The 23,068-nt window shown below is 42.2% G+C and overlaps 1 protein-coding gene across 1 annotated transcript in view; it reads right to left on the reverse strand.

Annotated features, from left to right (window-relative positions):
• DNAAF6 (dynein axonemal assembly factor 6) overlaps positions 1 to 23,068 on the reverse strand; it is a 167,746-nt gene that overhangs the window by 79,312 nt on the left and 65,366 nt on the right. The window contains exon 3 of the mRNA XM_040405107.1: positions 21,919 to 21,991. Coding sequence (XP_040261041.1) covers positions 21,919 to 21,991 — 73 coding nt within the window. The remainder of the gene's footprint in view (positions 1 to 21,918; positions 21,992 to 23,068) is intronic.

Consider the following 23,068-nt stretch of genomic DNA (forward strand, 5'->3'; position numbering starts at 1 on the left):
TCATAGTCATGAAAATAAAGAAAACTCTTTGAATGAGAAGGTGTGTCCAAACTTTTGGTCTGTACTGTACGTTTTTGGAAAAACATCTTGGGGATGGGTATGCACAGTACCTGCATGATATACAATATTTTAGGGAGAATTACAGTTTTAAGCAGTGCTCTACGCCCCAAACCAGGAATGCAGTATAGCCTCAATCTGTTTAGGAAGGTCCTGGTAATTGATCCGATACAATGTGGATACTTTGCGCATTATTTGCACTTCTAGGAATTTTATAGAATGGGAAGTCCACTGGTAAGGGGTTGATTGTTGAAGCATGAGGCCCGTTTGGGAAGGCAGGGACACATTCAGAACCTGGGACTTACTAAAGTTTATTTGAAAGGATAACTATCACATTTAGACCCTAATTTCAATTTTCATATATGTAGTTACTAATAACATGATATTCCAGAATCGGTTACTATTAGACTGACTTACCCCATATTTAATAAGATTCAGCCCTTAGCAACCAGTCTGCATAAAACTGCAATTTCACTATTCAGTTAAGATGGCCGCCACTGCCCTCACCCTGAGGCTAATCCCGCCTGCCCTCACTAGCCAGTAACAATAGCCCCCCAAAAGTGTCAGTAACCAGAGCCCTCCCCCTCCCCCTAAAGGGTTAATCTCCTGCAGCACAAAGGGGTACTCTTACCACATGTTGCTTTCATTTATACACTGAGCAGATGGCAGATCTCCCTTCCCTGTTGTGCGCTGCTTCCACTCTGCATTGTCCAGCTCTGCTGAGTGAGGGAGCGTCTGCCAAGCGCAGGGACAGGGAGAAGTGCACACAGCCAAGGCACTGTTATCAGCTGCTTGGGAGGACCTGGCTTTAATCATTTACTTACAGTCCCTGGCTGACAGTAATGTGACCCTGCACGCTGCGTGCTCCGTCCTTCAACAGATAGACGGACCATGCCTAGCAACCCTATTTTAAGCACAGGTAAAAGTAGGCAGTACAGGGAACAAAAATGTGGAATTAAGGGGTAATTGAATACACAGTGAAAAGTTGAAATAGGGCCACCAAGGTGATATTAATCACCACAATCCAATACTCCCAAAAAAAATAATACGACAGTTGGATAGAGGGCCAAAATAGTCCAAAATGGAAATCACTGCAGGAAATGCCTTGGATGGGTTTGTGATGAATAAAAGAACATTGTCGGCAAAGGAGCTAGTTGGTCCTGGGTATCTCCTAAAGTGATCCCTCTCACCCTATCATCTTGGTGGAAAGCCTGCAGGACTGAAGAAAATTGAGGAGGCAAGATGTATTCATCCTACCCTGGGATAAACCCTACTTGTTCAGGTGAAACGAAAGATGGAAGGAATGGTTTCAATCTATTAGCAAGCTACATAGCAAATGATTTTAAGTCATTGTTCAATAATTATATTGGCTTATAGTTTGCACATTGAGTAGGATCTTTTGTGTTCCTTTTTGTGCTGGGAGAGTTGAGCCTTCCAAAGCTGTATTGTACACTTCCAGGAAATGAGGTAAAAGGGTAGCTCTGAAGGGGTTGTAGTATGGGATCGGTAGACCATCAGGGCCAGGAGACTTATTTACTCCCTCAGAGCCACCTCCATCTCAGATAGAGTAAAGGGCCTAGATAAAAGTGCAGCTTGTTGATCCGTGATAGAAGGCAGTGTGAGGAAAGAAAGCCAGGTATTAATTAAGTCTTGGCGTTAATTTAAAGAGTACCTTTCACCACTCCTGACATGCCTATTTTAATAGTTTCATGCATTCCCCATATGATAACAATTTTGGAGCATCTGTTCTTATATCTGTATGTTGTGCCATTCCTTTATTATTTCTAACAAAAGTTATAATCAAATTGCAATTAGCCTTCAGTAAGGGTACAGAGTGGAGGTAAGAAGTTGGGGGTGTGTACCTACTAACCTACTGTACCAGCGAAGGCAATTAGATGGCCCTGATGACAGGTTTATGGGCCTCCCAGAGCAAGCCCTTGAACATCCCAGGTGAATCATTTAAGCAAAAATAATCAGAGCTCCCTCAATTTGTTTCACATGTTTATCTGAGCCCAATAAGGTGCAATTCAAGCACCACCTATAGGCTGCTTTGGGAAAAACATGTAGAATATAACTCAGAAAAAACGGGGCGTGGTCAGACAGGATCCGTATGTTTTTTACGGATCCACGGATACATGGATCGGATCCGCAAAACACGTACAGACATCTGAATGGAGCCTTACAGGGGGGTGATCAATGACAGGGGGGTGATCACCCCATATAGACTCCCTGATCACCCCCCTGTCATTGATCACCCCCCTGTCATTGATCACCCCCCTGTAAGGCTCCATTCAGATGTCCGTATGTTTTTTACGGATCCACAGATACATGGATCGGATCCGCAAAACACGTACGGACATCTGAATGGAGTCTTACAGGGGGGTGATCAATGACAGGGGGGTAATCACCCCATATAGACTCCCTGATCATCCCCCTGTAAGGCTCCATTCAGATGTCCGTATGTGTTTTGCGGATCCGATCCATGTATCCGTGGATCCGTAAAAAACATACGGACGTCTGAATGGAGCCTTACAGGGGGGTGATCAATGACAGGGGGGTGATCACCCCATATAGACTCCCTGATCACCCCCCTGTCATTGATCACCCCCTGTCATTGATCACCCCCCTGTAAGGCTCCATTCAGACATTTTTTTGGCCCAAGTTAGCGGAAATTTTTTTTATTTTTTTTTCATACAAAGTCTCATATTCCACTAACTTGTGTCAAAAAATAAAATCTCACATGAACTCACCATACCCCTCACGGAATCCAAATGCGTAAAAATTTTTAGACATTTATATTCCAGACTTCTTCTCACGCTTTAGGGACCCTAAAATGCCAGGGCAGTATAAATACCCCACATGTGACCCCATTTCGGAAAGTAGACACCCCAAGGTATTCGCTGAGGGGCATATTGAGTCCATGAAAGATTGAAATTTTTGTCCCAAGTTAGCGGAAAGGGAGACTTTGCGAGAAAAAACAAAAAAAAATCAATTTCCGCTAACTTGTGGCAAAAAAATAAAAGATTCTATGAACTCGCCATGCCCCTCATTGAATACCTTGGGGTGTCTTCTTTCCAAAATGGGGTCACATGTGGGGTATTTATACTGCCCTGGCATATTAGGGGCCCTAAAGCGTGAGAAGAAGTCTGGGATTCAAATGTCTAAAAATGCCCTCCTAAAAGGAATGTGGGCCCCTTTGCGCATCTAGGCTGCAAAAAAGTGTCACACATCTGGTATCGCCATACTCAGGAGAAGTTGGGGAATGTGTTTTGGGGTGTCATTTTACATATACCCATGCTGGGTGAGAGAAATATCTCGGTCAAATGCCAACTTTTTATAAAAAAATGGGAAAAGTTGTCTTTTGCCGAGATATTTATCTCACCCAGCATGGGTATATGTAAAATGACACCCCAAAACACATTGCCCAACTTCTCCTGAGTACGGCAATACCACATGTGTGACACTTTTTTGCAGCCTAGGTGGGCAAAGGGGCCCACATTCCAAAGAGCACCTTTAGGATTTCACAGGTCATTTTTTACACATTTTGATTTCAAACTACTTACCACACATTAGGGCCCCTAGAATGCCAGGGCAGTATAACTACCCCCAAGTGACCCTATTTTGAAAAGAAGACACCCCAAGGTATTCCGTGAGGGGCATGGCGAGTTCCTAGAATTTTTTATTTTTTGTCACAAGTTAGCGGAAAATAATGATTATTTTATTTATTTTTTTCTTACAAAGTCTCATATTCCACTAACTTGTGACAAAAAATTAAAACTTCCATGTACTCACTATGCCCATCACGAAATACCTTGGGGTATCTTCTTTCCAAAATGGGGTCACTTGTGGGGTAGTTATACTGCCCTGGCATTCTAGGGGCCCTAATGTGTGGTAAGTAGTTTGAAATCAAAATGTGTAAAAAATGCCCTGTGAAATCCTAAAGGTGCTCTTTGGAATGTGGGCCCCTTTGCCCACTTAGGCTGCAAAAAAGTGTCACAAATGTGGTATTGCCGTGTTTTGGGGTGTCATTTTACATATACCCATGCTGGGTGAGATAAATATCTTGGTCAAATGCCAACTTTGTATAAAAAAAATGGGAAAAGTTGTCTTTTACCAAGATATTTCTCTCACCCAGCATGGGTATATGTAAAATGACACCCCAAAACACATTGCCCAACTTCTCCTGAGTACGGCAATACCAGATGTGTGACACTTTTTTGCAGCCTAGGTGGGCAAAGGGGCCCACATTCCAAAGAGCACCTTTCGGATTTCACCGGCCATTTTTTACAGATTTTGATTTCAAACTACTTTGCACGCATTTGGGCCCCTAAAATGCCAGGGCAGTATAACTACCCCACAAGTGACCCCATTTTGGAAAGAAGACACCCCAAGGTATTTCGTGATCGGCATAGTGAGTTCATGGAAGTTTTAATTTTTTGTCACAAGTTAGTGGAATATGAGACTTAGTAAGAAAAAATAAATAAATAAATAAATCATCATTTTCCCCTAACTTGTGACAAAAAATAAAAAGTTCTATGAACTCACTATGCCAATCGGCGAATACCTTAGGGTGTCTACTTTCCGAAATGGGGTCATTTGTGGGGTGTTTGTACTGTCTGGCCATTGTAGAACCTCAGGAAACATGACAGGTGCTCAGAAAGTCAGAGCTGCTTCAAAAAGCGGAAATTCACATTTTTGTACCATAGTTTGTAAACGCTATAACTTTTACCCAAACCATTTTTTTTTTTTTACCCAAACATTTTTTTTTTATCAAAGACATGTAGAACAATAAATTTAGGGAAAAATTTATATATGGATGTCGTTTTTTTGCAAAATTTTACAACTGAAAGTGAAAAATTTCATTTTTTTGCAAAAAAATCGTTAAATTTCGATTAATAACAAAAAAAGTAAAAATGTCAGCAGCAATGAAATACCACCAAATGAAAGCTCTATTAGTGAGAGGAAAAGCAGGTAAAATTCATTTGGGTGGTAAGTTGCATGACCGAGCAATAAATGGTGAAAGTAGTGTAGTGCAGAAGTGTAAAAAGTGGTCTGGTCATTAAAGGTGTTTAAGCTAGGGGGGCTGAAGTGGTTAAAAAAAACACATCCAGTCATGTGGCATGTAGAGATCACATGGCAAGGTAACATGACTTGTAAAAAAATCCCATGATCACAAGCCAGTGAGTGGTATAACTAACAGTGCAGGTACAAGGAATAGCCCTGCTGTCCACATGACACCTGGGAAATAGTGACTATAAAATAATAACCTTCCAATTGTCATTCAAAAGAGTGTTTCTTCAGGGAGGAACAAAAATACCAAACTTCAAAAATCTAAATTTAGCTAACTAAGAGAGGCCATTAGCCTAAATAACTGGGACAAAGTCCTCAAAAATAAAAATACAGCCACAAAATGGGATATTTTTAAAGGCATCCTAAACTCTAATTGTACATATATTATGGGAATGTTCTTTAATTATATAAATGGTAAAAAGTATAGATTTGAAAGTGTCAGCCCATTACAGAGTGATGAGGGGGGAGTTGCAGACAGCAATGAGGAGAAAGCAAAGCTATTAAATATTTTTTCTCCATTGTATTCACAGAGGAACATAAACTGTCAAATGAAATGCAGAATGTAAAAGTAAATCCCTTATTAAAAGTGCCCTGTCTGACCCAGGAAGAAGTTCAGCGGCGTCTTAAAAAGATTAAAATAGACAAATCGCCAGGACCAGATGGCATACATACACCCCCATATCCTAAGGCAGGCATGGCCAACCTGCGGCTCTCCAGCTGTTGTAAAACTACAATTCCTACTATGCCCTGCTGTAGGCTAATAGCTGAAGACTGTCAAGGCATGATGGGAGTTGTAGTTTCTCAACAGTTGGAGAGCCTCAGGTTGGCCATCCCTGTCCTAAGAGAATTAAGTAATGTCATAGACAAACCTTTATTTCTGATATTTAAGGACTCTATATGCAAATGTGGTTCAAATATTCAAAGCCATATTCTATGTCAATGTATACAAATAAACAACAACACCTTTGTTATGAATGTACCATTATTAACCCCTTCAGTATCAAGCCAGTTGTCACCTTCCTGCCCAGGCCATTTTTTGCAAATCTGACAAGTGTCACTTTATGTGGTAATGACTTTGGAACACTTTTACTTATCTAAGCCATTCTGATATTCTTTTCTCATGAAAGTCATAAATTTGAGTCAATATATTTCACCTTTATTTATGAAAAAATCCCAAATTTACAAAAAATTTGAAAACATTTGCAATTTTCAAAATGTCTATTTCTCTGCTTTTAAAACAGAAAGTGATACCTCATAGAATATTTTTATACTTAACATTCCCCATATGTCTACTTCATGTTGCATCAATTTGAAAATTAAATTTTATTTTTTAGGCCATTAGAAGGCTTAGAATTTTAGAAGCAATTCTTAAATTAAGAGAATTTCCAAAACGCACTTTTTAAAGCGGGCGTTTCATGTTTTTTTTTATTCTAGGTAAATACCTTTACTTGCTGATGCTGCCACCCTGCGTGTTTTTTTAAAAATATGGCTCCTAAGCCCCGCTGTGCCCTGTAGTTTTCCTGGTCAGTATGTTAATACTGAGCATCGGTACAAAGAGGAGGAGACGCCAGGGTTTCTCAATGGGCGTCTCCTTCTCCCTGGCTGTGCCACGATCCAATCACAGCGGAGAGCGTCACAGCCAGGGAGAAGGAGACACCCATTGAAAACATCAGGAGCGACTCTGGCCATCCACCCATGTGCTATAACACCACGCAACAAAAAAAAAAAATTGTCTGCTACTGGACAAAAAAACATTTGTCCTAAACTAAATCGAGTGTGCAGATTACAAATTCAAAGTCAGAATTGTTGTAACATGTCACAAAATTTTGCTATGCATAAGTATGCCTAAATGAATTAAGCACTTGGAAAGCATTGAATAATTTTGAACAGAACGAGTTTTACTCCAACAATTACCTGATCTACATCAAAGTTTGCGTAGTAAACAGTGTATGAAAATGTAATGGAATAAGTCTTACTTGAGCAAGGCCCAGTACTGTTAAAAGTGCTTCAGGCATCTGCTTTTGCGTTTGTGAACGGTCATATTTTCCAGTTGCAAAAACAAGCAGTAGTCCCCCATCATGTTGTGATTCCAGTGGCCTTGATACCTGTTCTCCATTGTAGAAATATCTTTATGGAAACGCTCTCCATGTTCGTCACTTACGTGTCCCAAATTGGGTGGGAAAAAGTCAAGATGGGAATGTAAGAAATGCACTTTCAATGACATTCGGCAGCCAAGTTGTTAATATGCTGTAAGCATGTTGTCTATTAATTCAGCATAGTTTGCAGCTCGTCTGTTCCCAAGGAAGTTCTGCACTACTAGCACAAATGCAAGCCAAGCTGAAAGACTTGTCAGATTTGTCAGATTCTTGCGCTGATCATACAGGGAGTGCAGAATTATTAGGCAAGTTGTATTTTTGAGGATTCATTTTATTATTGAACAACAACCATGTTCTCAATGAACCCAAAAAACTCATTAATATCAAAGCTGAATATTTTTGGAAGTAGTTTTTAGTTTGTTTTTAGTTTTAGCTATTTTAGGGGGATATCTGTGTGTGCAGGTGACTATTACTGTGCATAATTATTAGGCAACTTAACAAAAAACAAATATATACCCATTTCAATTATTTATTTTTACCAGTGAAACCAATATAACATCTCAACATTCACAAATATACATTTCTGACATTCAAAAACAAAACAAAAACAAATCAGTGACCAATATAGCCACCTTTCTTTGCAAGGACACTCAAAAGCCTGCCATCCATGGATTCTGTCAGTGTTTTGATCTGTTCACCATCAACATTGCGTGCAGCAGCAACCACAGCCTCCCAGACACTGTTCAGAGAGGTGTACTGTTTTCCCTCCTTGTAAATCTCACATTTGATGATGGACCACAGGTTCTCAATGGGGTTCAGATCAGGTGAACAAGGAGGCCATGTCATTAGATTTTCTTCTTTTATACCCTTTCTTGCCAGTCACGCTGTGGAGTACTTGGACGCGTGTGATGGAGCATTGTCCTGCATGAAAATCATGTTTTTCTTGAAGGATGCAGACTTCTTCCTGTACAACTGCTTGAAGAAGGTGTCTTCCAGAAACTGGCAGTAGGACTGGGAGTTGAGCTTGACTCCATCCTCAACCCGAAAAGGCCCCACAAGCTCATCTTTGATGATACCAGCCCAAACCAGTACTCCACCTCCACCTTGCTGGCGTCTGAGTCGGACTGGAGCTCTCTGCCCTTTACCAATCCAGCCACGGGCCCATCCATCTGGCCCATCAAGACTCACTCTCATTTCATCAGTCCATAAAACCTTAGAAAAATCAGTCTTGAGATATTTCTTGGCCCAGTCTTGACGTTTCAGCTTGTGTGTCTTGTTCAGTGGTGGTCGTCTTTCAGCCTTTCTTACCTTGGCCATGTCTCTGAGTATTGCACACCTTGTGCTTTTGGGCACTCCAGTGATGTTGCAGCTCTGAAATATGGCCAAACTGGTGGCAAGTGGCATCTTGGCAGCTGCACGCTTGACTTTTCTCAGTTCATGGGCAGTTATTTTGCGCCTTGGTTTTTCCACACGCTTCTTGCGACCCTGTTGACTATTTTGAATGAAACGCTTGATTGTTCGATGATCACGCTTCAGAAGCTTTGCAATTTTAAGAGTGCTGCATCCCTCTGCAAGATATCTCACTATTTTTGACTTTTCTGAGCCTGTCAAGTCCTTCTTTTGACCCATTTTGCCAAAGGAAAGGAAGTTGCCTAATAATTATGTACACCTAATATAGGGTGTTGATGTCATTAGACCACACCCCTTCTCATTACAGAGATGCACATCACCTAATATGCTTAATTGGTAGTAGGCTTTCGAGCCTATACAGCTTGGAGTAAGACAACATGCATAAAGAGGATGATGTGGTCAAAATACTCATTTGCCTAATAATTCTGCACGCAGTGTACTGGCACCAGACTTTCCCTCCAATAGATCCTCGTTAACGGAAAGTGTACTCATTCCAATAACAGGGCCACTTAGGAGTGCTGTATTGTTACGAGGTAGTTCCGATAAATCTAAAAGAAAAAAGAAGAAAATCTAATGACATGGCCTCCTTGTTCACCTGATCTGAACCCCATTGAGAACCTGTGGTCCATCATCAAATGTGAGATTTACAAGGAGGGAAAACAGTACACCTCTCTGAACAGTGTCTGGGAGGCTGTGGTTGCTGCTGCACGCAATGTTGATGGTGAACAGATCAAAACACTGACAGAATCCATGGATGGCAGGCTTTTGAGTGTCCTTGCAAAGAAAGGTGGCTATATTGGTCACTGATTTGTTTTTGTTTTGTTTTTGAATGTCAGAAATGTATATTTGTGAATGTTGAGATGTTATATTGGTTTCACTGGTAAAAATAAATAATTGAAATGGGTATATATTTGTTTTTTGTTAAGTTGCCTAATAATTATGCACAGTAATAGTCACCTGCACACACAGATATCCCCCTAAAATAGCTAAAACTAAAAACAAACTAAAAACTACTTCCAAAAATATTCAGCTTTGATATTAATGAGTTTTTTGGGTTCATTGAGAACATGGTTGTTGTTCAATAATAAAATGAATCCTCAAAAATACAACTTGCCTAATAATTCTGCACTCCCTGTATATAACGCGAGGGTCGCGGGAAAGGCAGCCTAACATGAAGTCAGCCATGTGTGCCAGAGTACCAACAGGCAAGACGTCGATGTCGACATCAGGATGACTCTCTATCTCCTCCTCCTCTTCTGCTCATCCACACTGAACAGATGGAATTAAAGTTCCATGGGTACTACCCTCTGTAGCAGAGGCAACTGTCTCCAGCTCCTCTTCCTCCTCTTCATGGTCCAATTTGCACTGAAAAGACAAACTGTGGGTGGTCTGGATATCACCCTGTGTAATGTCCTCCCCCATTTCCTCATCTTCCAGAGTGTAGTCCTTAATTGTGAGCAGCGATCGTTTGAGTAGACACAGCAGTGGGATGGTTATGCTGATAATAGCGTTATCGACACTAACAAATCTGTGTGGATTTATCAAAGTTTTTTAAGACCTCAAAGAGGTCTGACATCAATGCCCACTCCTCGCTTGTGAATAGTGGCAGTTGACTGTAAAGGCAATGACCATGTTGCAGCTGGTATTCCATAACTGCCCTCTGCTGCTCACAAAGCCTGGCCAACATGTACAACATAGAGTTCCAGCGCATGCTCACGTCGCAACAACAGTCGGCAAGCTGGAAGCCGCGAGCGCTGCTGCAGCATTGGCAGACCGGCTGAAGCTGTGGACGACTTGCGGAAATGGGCACACACGCAGCACACCTTTACCAGTAGCTCTGGTAAATTGGGGTAGGTTTTGATAAACCACTGAACCACTAAGTTTAAGACGTGGGCTAGGCATGGGATGTGTGTCAGATTGCCGAGCTCCAAAGCCGCCACCAAGTTATGGCCATTGAAAGACACAACCATGCCTGGTTGTAGGTTGAGTGGCGAGAGCTACATCTCGGTCTGGTCCTTATATCCTGCCACAGCTCTGCGGCGGTGTGCTGTTTGTCCCCTAAGCAGATCAGCTTCAGCACGGCCTGCTGACGCTTACCCACAGCAGTGCTACACTGCTTCCAGTTAGCGACTGATGGCTGACTGCTGTTGGAGGTGGAAGTGGAGGAGGAGGCGGCGGAAGAGGAGAAGTGGGGGTTGGAGCCAGTAACATAGCTCCTGGTGGAGCCCCTGATGGACGTAGGGCCCGCAATCCTGGGCGTGGGTAGCACATGTGCCATCCCAGTGTATGACTCACTACCGGCCTCCACAACATTCACCCAGTGTGCGGTCAGGGAAATGTAGCGTCCCTGGCCACCAGCACTTTTCCATGTATCCGTGGTGAAGTGGACCTTCCCAGTAATTGCGTTGGTCAGGGCACGGGTGATGTTCTGGGACACATGCTGGTGTAAGGCGGGCACGGCACACTGTAAAAAATAGTGGCGGCTGGGGACTGCGTACCGAGGGACGGCCGCCGACATCAGGCTGCGGAAGGCCTCAGTGTCCACAAGCCTAAATGGCAATATTTCAAGGGCCAGAAATTTCAAAAGTTGAGCATTTACTGCTATGGCCTGTGGGTGGTTGGGTATTTGCGCTTGCGTTCAAATGACACAAATAACTTGTGTGTTATGGACATTTGGACGCTGTACTGGGACAGGGAAGTGGATGTGTCACCCCTGACTGCCACCTATCCCTCTGTCTCTACCTACTTGCACGATCCGCCCTAGGTAACGGGTGCAACTGGAAGGCAGTCCCTAACTTAAGTAAGTGCAGGGGAGAACAAAAGACAGGACAAACAGAACACAAAGCAAGTCAAATCAGGAAAAGGGAGCAACAACAGCGAGTCCAAACACAAGCCGGAAGTCAGTACCAGGATATCACGACAAGCAACAGGAGATGAGCAGAAGCGAGGTCAAATGAGTAGAGACAAGGTCAGGATTCAGGAACACAATGCCAGGAATACAGAAGCGTATAAAAACCTTAATCACAGGCAATCTGTGGCCAGCAGGCTGCCTGTTTAAATAGGCCTGGCTGCGGAGTCACATGACGTGGCCAGCGGAAAATAGCAAACAGGGATCACAGCAGCATATCCGATATCTGGTGTGTCTCTTTATTGGAAGCCAAGAGTGCACACACAAAAGAGTACGACGTTTCGGTCTATAAATGAGTCAAATACTATAAATGAGCCAACATAGATACACCAAGGTGACCACTCCTATGACTTATCGGAGCCAATCAGCTGGAGGTTCAATCAAATCAGAGCATGTGTAACAATTAAAAGCGGCCTGAACTCCAATCAGGCTATCTGTGATTAATAATAAAGCCATGTATACCTGATTCCACATTGAATAAAATCTGATTCCGTCCACCATGCTTACACATCAAGTCGGCGTCTCAATAAGCTTCTTGCGCATGTCTGTGACGTCACCATGTAGTAATATGGGCGTGCTGCCATCCGAAGTCACAGGGATGCAACCGCACCCACTCCAGCAGCCACACCTAACGCAGCCAGTAAGCGATCGCATCCAGAACACAAGGTCACGTGCGTCACGCGTCATCCGCCCACGTGACCGTCACATGACAGGCGCAAGGTCCTACATCATCCACAAGAAAAAGAAAACATAAAGGATCTTATATATACCTCATACATCTAGCCACGGATGTCCAGATGGGGACATAAAATCTAGGAATCTGAACCGAGTCGATGACCCGGAATCTCAATTGACTGACAGAGTGTCCACAGTCATTGAAGTGTTTAGCCACTGGCTTGTCCAAAAATTTTTTCCTTATTGTACTTTTATGTTTGTTAATACGCTCCCTGATTTCTATGGTCGTTTCTCCCACGTAGATCAAACTGCAGGGACAAACAATCATATAAATGACAAACTTGGACCAGCATGTGTAATGTTCTGCAATATTAAATTTCTTGCCACTGTATGGATGAACTAAGGTATTCCCCTTTAACATGTTCCCACAGTTCCAACATCCAAGGCATGGGAAATTCCCTGTCTTTCTGGGCTTCAGATACGTCTGGCTCCCTTTGCTAACATCACCTATGTCGGTCTTAATAAGTTTGTCATGTAGGTTGGTACCCCGTTTATATGCCATCAATGGCGGATGATCAAATTCCTCTACTGTAGGGAGGCCTCTATGTAGAATATGCCACTCCCTTCTCAAAATCTGTGCTATATCAGCACTGTGATTGCCATAGGTGGATACAAACGGGATGTGTCCCATATTCTTTTTCCTAGGTGAAGCTTGAAAGGTGGACACTCTGTCAGTCAAGGATATTCTGGTCCTCGACCTGTGTAACAACCTGCCTGGATACCTTCTGTTGGAAAATTTATTGCACATCTCATCAATGCAGTTCATGAACCTATCATCATCAGATACCACTCGCCTCACACGCAGCATCTGGCTCCAAGGCAAGGAGTCAAGCATGCGGCGTGGGTGACTACTGTCATGTCTTAAAAGGTTATTTCTATCGGTAAGCTTTTTGTACAGGTCTGTTTTTAGCTCACCTCCCTCAATGTATACCCTGACATCAAGAAACTGCAACTCCTCAGATGAAGCTGTTACAGTGAATTGAAGCCCGGGTAGCGTCACGTGACTCACAGCAGCCCAACTCAGCCAAGCACCGATCATCATTATCGGCGCTCGGCTCCCCTGCTGCTCGCCTGCTGCCATGGAGACGAGGACGCAGGCTACATCCTTGCCCCTCTCCTTGCGCAGGTTCCCGGCGGTGCTGCGAAGGAAGCACGCGCCGCCTGCCCCTCGTTACAGGATGTTGTTGCTGATGGTTCATGCGAAGGTCCAGGTGCAGGGCGAGGGGCATCCGGGCCTGCTCCTTTGACAGGGGATTGGCCAGCAGTGCATAACACAGAGGAAGAGGAGGCAGTGGTGTGACCCGTAGACCCAGATTGTGTACCCAGGCATTCGGCCCACTTATTAGGGTGCTTGGATGCCATGTGGTGGATCATGCTGGTGGTGGTAAGGTTGCTAGTGTTCACGCCCCGGCTCATTTTGGTATGGTACAGGTTGCACACTACCACTCTTTTTTCGTCTTTCCTCAAAAAAGCGCCATACTGCGGAACACCTACCCCTTGGCAAGCTAGATTTACGCATTGGGGGTGCTCGGTGTAACGGTTGCGGGCCTGTTTGGTGTGGACTGACTTCTCCCTTTTGCAACCCCACTGCCTCTTCCAGCCTGTTGCGGATCCCTCCCCCTCTGTACTGCTGTCCTAGCTCGGATTTTCACCTTCCCATGTTGGGTCAGTGACCTCATTGTCCACCACCTCCTCTTCCACTTCCTCACTCTGCTCATCCTCCTGACTTGACCTAACCACAACCTCAGTGATTGACAACTGTGTCTCATCATCATCCACCTCGTGAACGAATGATTTCCGTTCACCACCGCCATCTTCTTGAGACTGTGAAGGCTCAAGAGGTTGGGAATCAGGGAACAATATCATAGGTTCCTCTTCAAGCGTGCTGGGCACGAGGGCCAAATGTAATAGTGGCGCTGGAAAGAGCTCCTCGGACTATCCGAGTGTGGGATCACTCATTTGGCAAGCCTCTCCATGGTGGGAGGAAGGATGATCAGAGTGAGGATTCGGTTGACCAGACTCTTGGCTACAGAGACTGGACTTGGTGGAAGAGAGGGTGGTGCTTAACCGACTGGAGGCATTATCTTCAGCAATCCAACCGACCAACTGTTCGCATTGGTCTGACTTGGACAGTGTTGTCCTGTGCCGCCCAGCTAAGTTGGACATGAAGCTGGGTACAGTGGATGCTTTTTTTTTTCTGGTGCACTAGCAGCAGGCACAGTTTCATTGCACCCAGGGCCACGGCCTCAGCGAGCACCATCAGCATCACGCCCACTTCCCTGACCCTTAGTGCTCGCCTTCTTCATATTAATGGTTTTGTCACTAGATGTGGCGCAAATTGTTTTACAGTCCGCTAAAGACACTGTTTTCGGATGCAGGACAGTATATGTCACAGAAACCCACAGAATATGGACACTATATTAGGCCCAGATTATTGGAATCTGCAATACAGACACTGTTTTCTGATGTAGTACAGTATTGGTTACAGAACACCACAGATTATGGACACTATATTAGGCCCAGATTATTGGAATTTGCAATACAGACACAGTTTTCGGATGCAGGACAGTATATGTCACAGAAACCAACAAAATATAGACACTATATAAGGCCCAGATTAGTTAAATTTGCCCTAAAGAAACAGTTTTCAGATGGCGTACTGTATATGTCACAGAAAGCCACACACTAGGGACACTAGATTAGGCCCATATTTTTTTAAATTTATGCAAAAAAAAACAGTTTTCGGATGGAGTACTGTATATGTCATGGATGTGTATTACATGCACATACTACAGAGACAGTAGATTGAGGGCTGGCCCCTGATTATTTAAATTTACGCTAAAGAAACAGTTTTCGGATAGAGTACTGTATATGTCTTGGATGTGTATTAAACTCACACTATAGACAATAAATGTGGCGCTGATTATTTGAATGTACGCAAAAAGACACAGTCTGTGGATGACGTACAGTATATGTCACTAATCGGTATTAAAGAAAAATATCTTCCTGCTGTCAAATACACACACAGTAGTCCTTAAAAGGACTTTGGGGTCTTTGAAAAGCATTTGGTAGTAAAAACAGCAAATTTCTGTCCCTTCCTCAGCACGGATGTCCCTGAGACTGATCAATTTAGCGCAGGTAAAAATATATTGCTGCTCTAAAACACACACACACACAGTAGTCCTTAAAAGTACATTTGGGTCTTTGAAAAGCTTTCTTAGAATAATAACTGTGAATTTTGTTCCCTACACTGCCTTTCCCTTCCTACGCTCTGCTCTCTCTGACTATGACTGATTCGAGCACATGTCATTGGGTGCTATATAGCACCAGATGACGCGTTCCGGCCAGCCAATCACTGTAATGCCAGCAGCCAACATGGCTACTGGCATTACAGTGATGGCAGTACTTACCTGCACGTTTATTAGCTGCTTAGTAGCCGCGAAACGTGCGGGTTGGGGACTCGAGTATGGCGTTCGAGCACATGTGGTACTCGGCCGAGTACCGCCATGTGCCGAGCATAGTGATGCTCGAGCCGAAACGGTATTCGGCCGAGCATGCTCGCTCATCACTAATACTTACTACTGACATCAGCCTGAGTGGGTCCGAAGAGGTCTGGACATGTCCATTGGAATATCTCCAATATAATGCATTAATATTATAACTAGGCTTTGCATGTATAACTTAACCCTTTAAGGACCTCCGTCGTACATGTACGACGAAAGTCTGGTCCTCAAACATGGCGCCTGCTTGCACCTGCAGCGGGCGCCATAGCCGCCGGGTTTCTGCTATTTTAAATAGCAGAGACCCGCGGCAAATGTATGCGATCAGCCATAAGGCTGATCGCATACATTTTCCCTTTCAAATGCCGCGGTCAAATGTGAGATCGGGGAACCTGTTACATTGATCTAATAGGCTGAAGCCTCAAGCAGGCTTAGGTACCTATTAGATGACTATACCAATACAGGCCACTAGGTGGCAGCATTGTATTGGTATAGTGCAAATGACGTGTACAATGGTGTCTATATAGACATCAATGAACACAATAGGCAATCTAATGATTGCCAGTTATTGTCACCCAAGGTGACTTAAAAAGAGTTTAAAAAAAGTAGAAAAAAGTAGAAAAAAAAATAAGAAAGTTCAAATCATCCCCATTTACTTAAAAAAATAATATAATTAAAAAAAATTAAGATCATGGGCATCGCCGATACTATTAAAATATAACAATATTAATGGCAAACGGCAAATGGCGTAATGGGAAAAAAATATAAAAACAGCCAATTTGCCATTTTTTGTCACTTCAACTACCCAATAATTTTTTTTATAAAAAGTGATCAAAAAGTCGCACACACTTCAAATTGGTATCAGTGAAAAGAACAGATCGTCCCGCAAAAAATGAGCCATCACACAGCCCTGTACACATATCTGCAAAAAAGTTATAGGGGTAAGAATATGGTTATAAGTGTGGTATCCTTGTAACCGTACTGACCTGGAGAATGAAGATAATAGGTCAATTTTACCGCACAGTGTACAGTGTTTTTTCACAATTCAACCCCATTTGGAATTTTTTTACCGCTTCATACTACATGGTATGCAAACGTAAATGGTGCCATTAGAAAGTACAATTTGTCCCGCAAAAATAAGCCCTCATAAGACTATGCGAATGGAAGTATAAAAAAGTTAGGACTATGAGAAGGCGGGGAGTGAAAAACGAAAACGCTAAAATGGAAAATCCCAGAGTCCTTAAGGGGTTAAAATCTAGACGTGTCAGGCAAATTCCGAGTTCATATTTGGAATCAGCGCGCTCATGTTAGTATAAATCACTTTTTTTTTTCCTCAGTAGCAAAATCATTGTTGCGCGGTGTAATCACTCTAGTCAGCACGAATACCATTGAAAGAAGTTTATACTTATAAGCTGATCCCTGATCTTTCTCTGTGTCCCCTAACATAGCCACTTGGACAGCTGTCGCTGTCTTTCAATGCATGAAGTCGCTCCTAGGGCAACCCGAGTTAGGCCCCCATTGATCCATGCTATTCGAGCATGAGATAAATATAGCCAGTGTACAAAATGGAATTGTATTACAGTATAATTGGCATTAACTTAACATCTGCTCATGTTCCTATAAATCCTGTCCCAATCTGCTATCACGGTGGGGAGTAAGGGAAACTCCCCACCGAACACAGTGGAATAAACAGGGATGACAACTAGGCCTGGACACAGGGAAAAGGGAGCAGGTCACCTCCTACAGCCACCCTAATCCTGGCCCTGACTCCTCACACCGTATGAGCGGACCCAGATGGTAGGACGACTCATACCCAGGAATCTCGGACCCTGGAATCCCTGAACAGCCCTACAAATAATGAAAGGGAGTGAGACAACCTGTTCCTCCAAGATACGGAAGAACAGGAGTCTCACCCGGCCTAGATGCAGGGAAAAGAGGAGACCCTGAACAGCTATTGGATCGGCAGGTAAGAACTAGAACAACACACTTACCTGCCGCAGCCACACGACTGGAACCCATGCATATGTACTGGAGCCCACACACCAAACAGGACACAGTACAAACACAGGAACCAGCACACCAGTAACTGCCTAGATCCAGCACCAACAAAGGCTGGAGGACAACTGACTCCATCATGAAAGCCACAGGCAATATAAGATCCTAGTGGCCACACCCAGCCAAGTAGTTAACCCCACCAGTACCAGACAGGGAAAGAACCAGGAGAAAGAAGGAAGGTAAAAACATGCTGCAACAACAACACGTTTCCCCTGGCAACCAGCATGCACGGCACACGTGTCACTGTGAACAACAATACCATGATACAGCAGTGACATTTGCCTGTGCCAATGCAGGGACCTCACGTCTCCATCTCACCCAACTAGGAAATGCCACCTTACATGCCAAGCCATGGATCAAGCCCATATATATATCTGATCATTTAATCTTCCCCTCCTGTGCCTTAATCAAAGTGTCTATTAATCTATTATGTTCTACTGTAAATAGCAGAGATTGACCTGTAGAGATATAAGCAGAATATAATTGTCTATATCTAAACCAATTAATCTTACTAAGGCTACTTTCACACTAGCGTTTAAGTTTTCCGGTATTGAGTTCCGTCATAGGGGCTCAATACCGGGAAAAAACGCTTCAGTTTTGTCCCCATTCATTGTCAATGGGGACAAAACTGAACTGAACATCACGGAATGCTCCAAAATGCATTCTATTCCGTTTAGTTGCGTTCGCCGACCAGAAAGGAAACCGCAACATGTTGTAGTTTGCTTTCCGTCCTGGGATGCGGAGCAAGACGGATCCGTTATAACCCCCAATGCAAGTCAATGTGGATGGATCCGTTTTCTCTGACACAATAGAAAACGGATCCGTTCCCGATTGACTTTCAGTGGAGTTCATGACGGATCTGTCTTGGGTATGTTAAAGATAATACAACCGGATCTGTTCATAACGGATGTAGATGGTTGTATTATTAGTAACGGATTCACCATGGCACAGCATGTAGGTCCCCTGCTTTGCTTCAGTTATCCAGATTCCAACAGCACAAATATATTTTTATATCCTCATAGATTGTAAGCTCTTGCGAGCAGGGCCCTGACTCCTAGTGTTTCGGTTGCATAGTAGCCAGTTACTTTTGTTTTGTACATGAACCCTATGAAATTATAAAGCGCTGCGGAATATGGTGGCGCTATATAAATACATTTTATTATTATTATATCCTGAATTATAAACCTAATCGTTTAACATGGGGTCAAGTTGCCATTCTCTTATCCTTTGTCACTGAGCTGCTAAATAATAACCTCTAAAAAAAAGTGCACCCAAATCCTCCTGAACTAATAGGGTAGTACAGGTATTTCATTTTCATTCTAACACATTTTCTCCCACAAATTAGTTAATTTAATAACTTGTCAATTAGTGAGAACGTGCTGTTATCAATCCAAACTGGTGCAGCCATAAACAATTACAAAAATTGGGGGAGAATAATCAGTTTAATGAGTGAAATTAATCAGCCATTGAGACTGGCAGTTTAGACCAGATCGAAATTTTAGCTTTTATTTTATTAATTTGTGGGTTGATGGTAAGTGGAACAAAACCATCTATAGAGGAAGAGACTTTAATCCCCAAGTACTCAAAAGATTCTTGTGACCCCAAAATCCTCACTCCCCCTGGATTAACCAACTTCATATCCTCTAGCAGCAACAAACAGGATAGTCTTGTTCCAGTTAATATCCAACCCTGACATACCCTCGAACTCCTCCACCCTGTGAATAATTTTCGGTAAGGTATTCGGGGTATCCCCCAAACAAAACAGAATATCGTCAGTATATAAAGACACTTTTCCTACACTCCAATCTTCTTCAAAACCTCTTATTAAATCATCTTGCCTGATCTTTAAGGCCAAGGGCTCCAAAAAATATAGATAGAGGGGATCCCTGACGCATACTTCTCAATAATAAGACGGATTGGGTTAACACTAATCCGAGCCGCAGGGTTTGCATACAGCATTCGTGTAAGATCAATAAAATGATCCCCAATTCCAAAATACCTCATGTTGTCCAGAGGAAGCCCCACTCCACCCTGTCAAAGGCCTTAGTGGCATCCAATAATAATATGGAACGAAGGCACCCCCCCCCGTCACTTGCATACTAGAGAAGATACGCCTTATATTATAATGAGTATTCTTCCCCGGAATGAAGCCACATTGATCGGAATGTATAATTGACTATACCTTGGAAATAATTTTAAGATCGGTGCAATTTTTTAAAATTTTATTTTGGTTTTACACAATAAAGCGACTTTTGAAAAAAATAGCATGTTTTTGTGTCTCCATGTTCTGAAAGCCAGATTTTTTTAAATTTTCTGCTGATCGTCTTGTGCTGGGGCTCTTTTTTTGCAGAAAGAGTTGACTTTTTTTGGTACCATTTTTGGGTTCATGTGATTTTTTTGATCATTCAATATTACACTTTATGGGGCAAGGTGACCAAAACATTGGTTGTCTTGGAACAGTTTTTATTTTTAAATAATTTTTTTTTTTTTACATCGTTCACCTGGAGGTAGTTCTTGTGCACCTGTAGAGCAGGTCGTTACGGAAGTGGCAATACCTTATATGTATGGACTTATTTCTTTTTTCAACCGTATCAACTATGTAACTATGTATACTTCTTTTTATTTAAGTTTTACATAATAAAAGCATTTTTGAAACAAAAATGTTTTAGTGTCTCCATTTTCTGAAAGCCATAGTTTTTTTTTATCGTTTCAGCAATTGTGTTATGTAGGGGCTCATTCTTTGCAGGATGAGATGATGGTTTGATTGATACTATTTTGAGATACATATGACTTTTTGATCGCTTATCACTACACTTTTTGTGATGTGCGGTGACAAAAAAAAATAGCTTATTTTTTGCAAATTTTTTTTTTTTACGGTGTTCACCTGGGGGGTCAGGTAATGTGATATTATAGAGCAGGTGGTAATACCTAATATGTATCCTTTTTTATTTAAGTTTTACACAATAAAACCATTTTTGAAACAAAAAAAATATGATGTTTTAGTTTCTCCATATTCTGAGAGCCATAGTTTTTTTTTATTTTTTGGGTGATTGCTCACTTTTTGCGGGATGAGGCGACGGTTTGACTGGTACTATTTTGGAGTACATATGACTTTTTGATCGCTTGGGGTTGCGTTCGTTTGTGATGTAAGGTGACAAAAAAGGCTTTTTTGGCTTTTTTTTTTAACAGTGTTTATCTGATGGGTAGATTATGTGATATATTTATAGAGCCAGTCATTACGAATGTGGCAATACCTAATATGTTTGTTTTCTCTTTTTTTCTATTTTTTCTTGCAAAATTAGGGGAAAAGGGTGTTTTTTTTATTTTATTATTAAAATACTTTTTTTTTTTACAGTTTTTATTTTATTTTCCCCTACTCTGGGACTTTAAATTTTGGGGGTCTGATATTCTCTGTAATGCATTACATCTGTATTGTAATGCATTGCCTGTTTGTGTTTTAGACTGTGTAATACAAGAGCTGGATCTCCTAGCTTTCCATAGAAGGCAGGTCCCAATGCCTATGCAGCGCGGGGACCCGATGGGAATGCTCTACCCGCCACAAACACCTTCTATGCCACGGCCAGTGCTGACCGCCGCATAGAATGAGTTGATCCACAGCAGGGCCCCTGCACTGATCGGGCGCATGCTGTTCTGGTGCCCGCCCGATATGCATGACGTAGTAATATGTCATATTGCGGGAAGTCACTTCCCGCTATGACGTACTATTATCTCATGTGTCGGGAAGGGGTTAATCACAATACTGACACATTAAACCTTAACCTAGAAAACCAATTAAAAAACATTAATGGCTTTTAATTGATTTTATGGGATAGGGTTTATTGTGTCAGTATTATGAGCTTTAACGATTAATTTTTTGGTGTAACTAAACAACGTCTGAATGAATACAACGAGCTGAACTGTTGACCACTGCTCGTTCATGAAAAAATATCTTCTTGCCTAATAAGAACCTAATATCAATACTAAAATGTGGATATGATATAACTGTGTCAAAACAACTTCATGCAAAGGACTTACTGTGATTCATAATTCAAATTTTTTTTTGCTACTTTAGATTATCAGTACTTACCACTGCTCACTTTTTTTTCTGATCCTAAATGTCCAATATCTCCTGGATTAACCACTGAGGTTGAGGAAAGTCCCTAAAAGGTAGATTCGATAGACAACACATCAAAATAAACTTTAAATAAACATTTAATGTAATATTAAATACCTGTACAGGGAAACAAATAATAATCTATCAATTTTATACCAGTTAACTTTATCCTGACTACTCTGACCAATCTTTGCAGAAATGGGTGGCAGAGAACTATAATGGGGAAGTTATATAAAACAATGAATAAAACTACGTGATGATGAAGCTGAATATATTATAACAATGGACAATATATTGATAGAATGTAACTATAATACAGTTAAGAAAATAAAGCTAACATAAACAAACAACATTTTCTGTCCTATGACATCCATTTATTATGCATCCCATTCTTAAGCGGGATGTGCACCCATTTCTAGTCAGTGCTGCCATAACCTTTATACTTGCCATCTGGAAGTAACCTTCCTTTCCCAGCCACTCTATGAAGCTTTCCAGTACTTTGATTAAGGCCCACGGCTGAAAATGTTTAAAATATATGTGCTGGGAGTCCACACAATAAAGAATGAAACACTGCTTGCAACTTGGTGGAAGTGCGGCAGTCTTTGTTTTATATTTTTCTGCTTTGGGACACATCTCCTGCAATCACACTTTTAACGTGGTGTGCCATTGGAATCTATTTAGAACACTGGTAGCCAGAGAAGACTGACTTTACTCATAATCAATCATTTTTTATTGTCAGCAAAGATGGGTTTTCCTGTTACACCACTTTAGAAGTACAGTCTTTGAACAGGGGTTTAGTATAAGCAGATGACAAACAAAGTAGAAATCCCACATTTTTGGATCTGGGTTTTGTAAAGGAGGATGACTCCTTGTCTCCCCTGAAACACAACAGAGAGAAGAGTCAACCACATTACCCCAATAATAAAACCTACTGTCAGGCTACTCAATGGACCGTGGAAGGCTCAGCTGAAGCTGAGCTTGGCTTAGCCTGAGTAGACATTTTACCAGCCTCTGCCACACAAGAAGAAATAAATATCTTCTGCAATGAGGAGCTGTGATCCATGCCATCTCGTGCATCTCTCTTCACTTAAATGCTCCTAGCGCACCCCAACAGAAGTGACAT

The sequence above is a fragment of the Bufo bufo genome, chromosome 8, assembly GCF_905171765.1.
Source record: "Bufo bufo chromosome 8, aBufBuf1.1, whole genome shotgun sequence".
Classification (NCBI taxonomy): domain Eukaryota; kingdom Metazoa; phylum Chordata; class Amphibia; order Anura; family Bufonidae; genus Bufo; species Bufo bufo.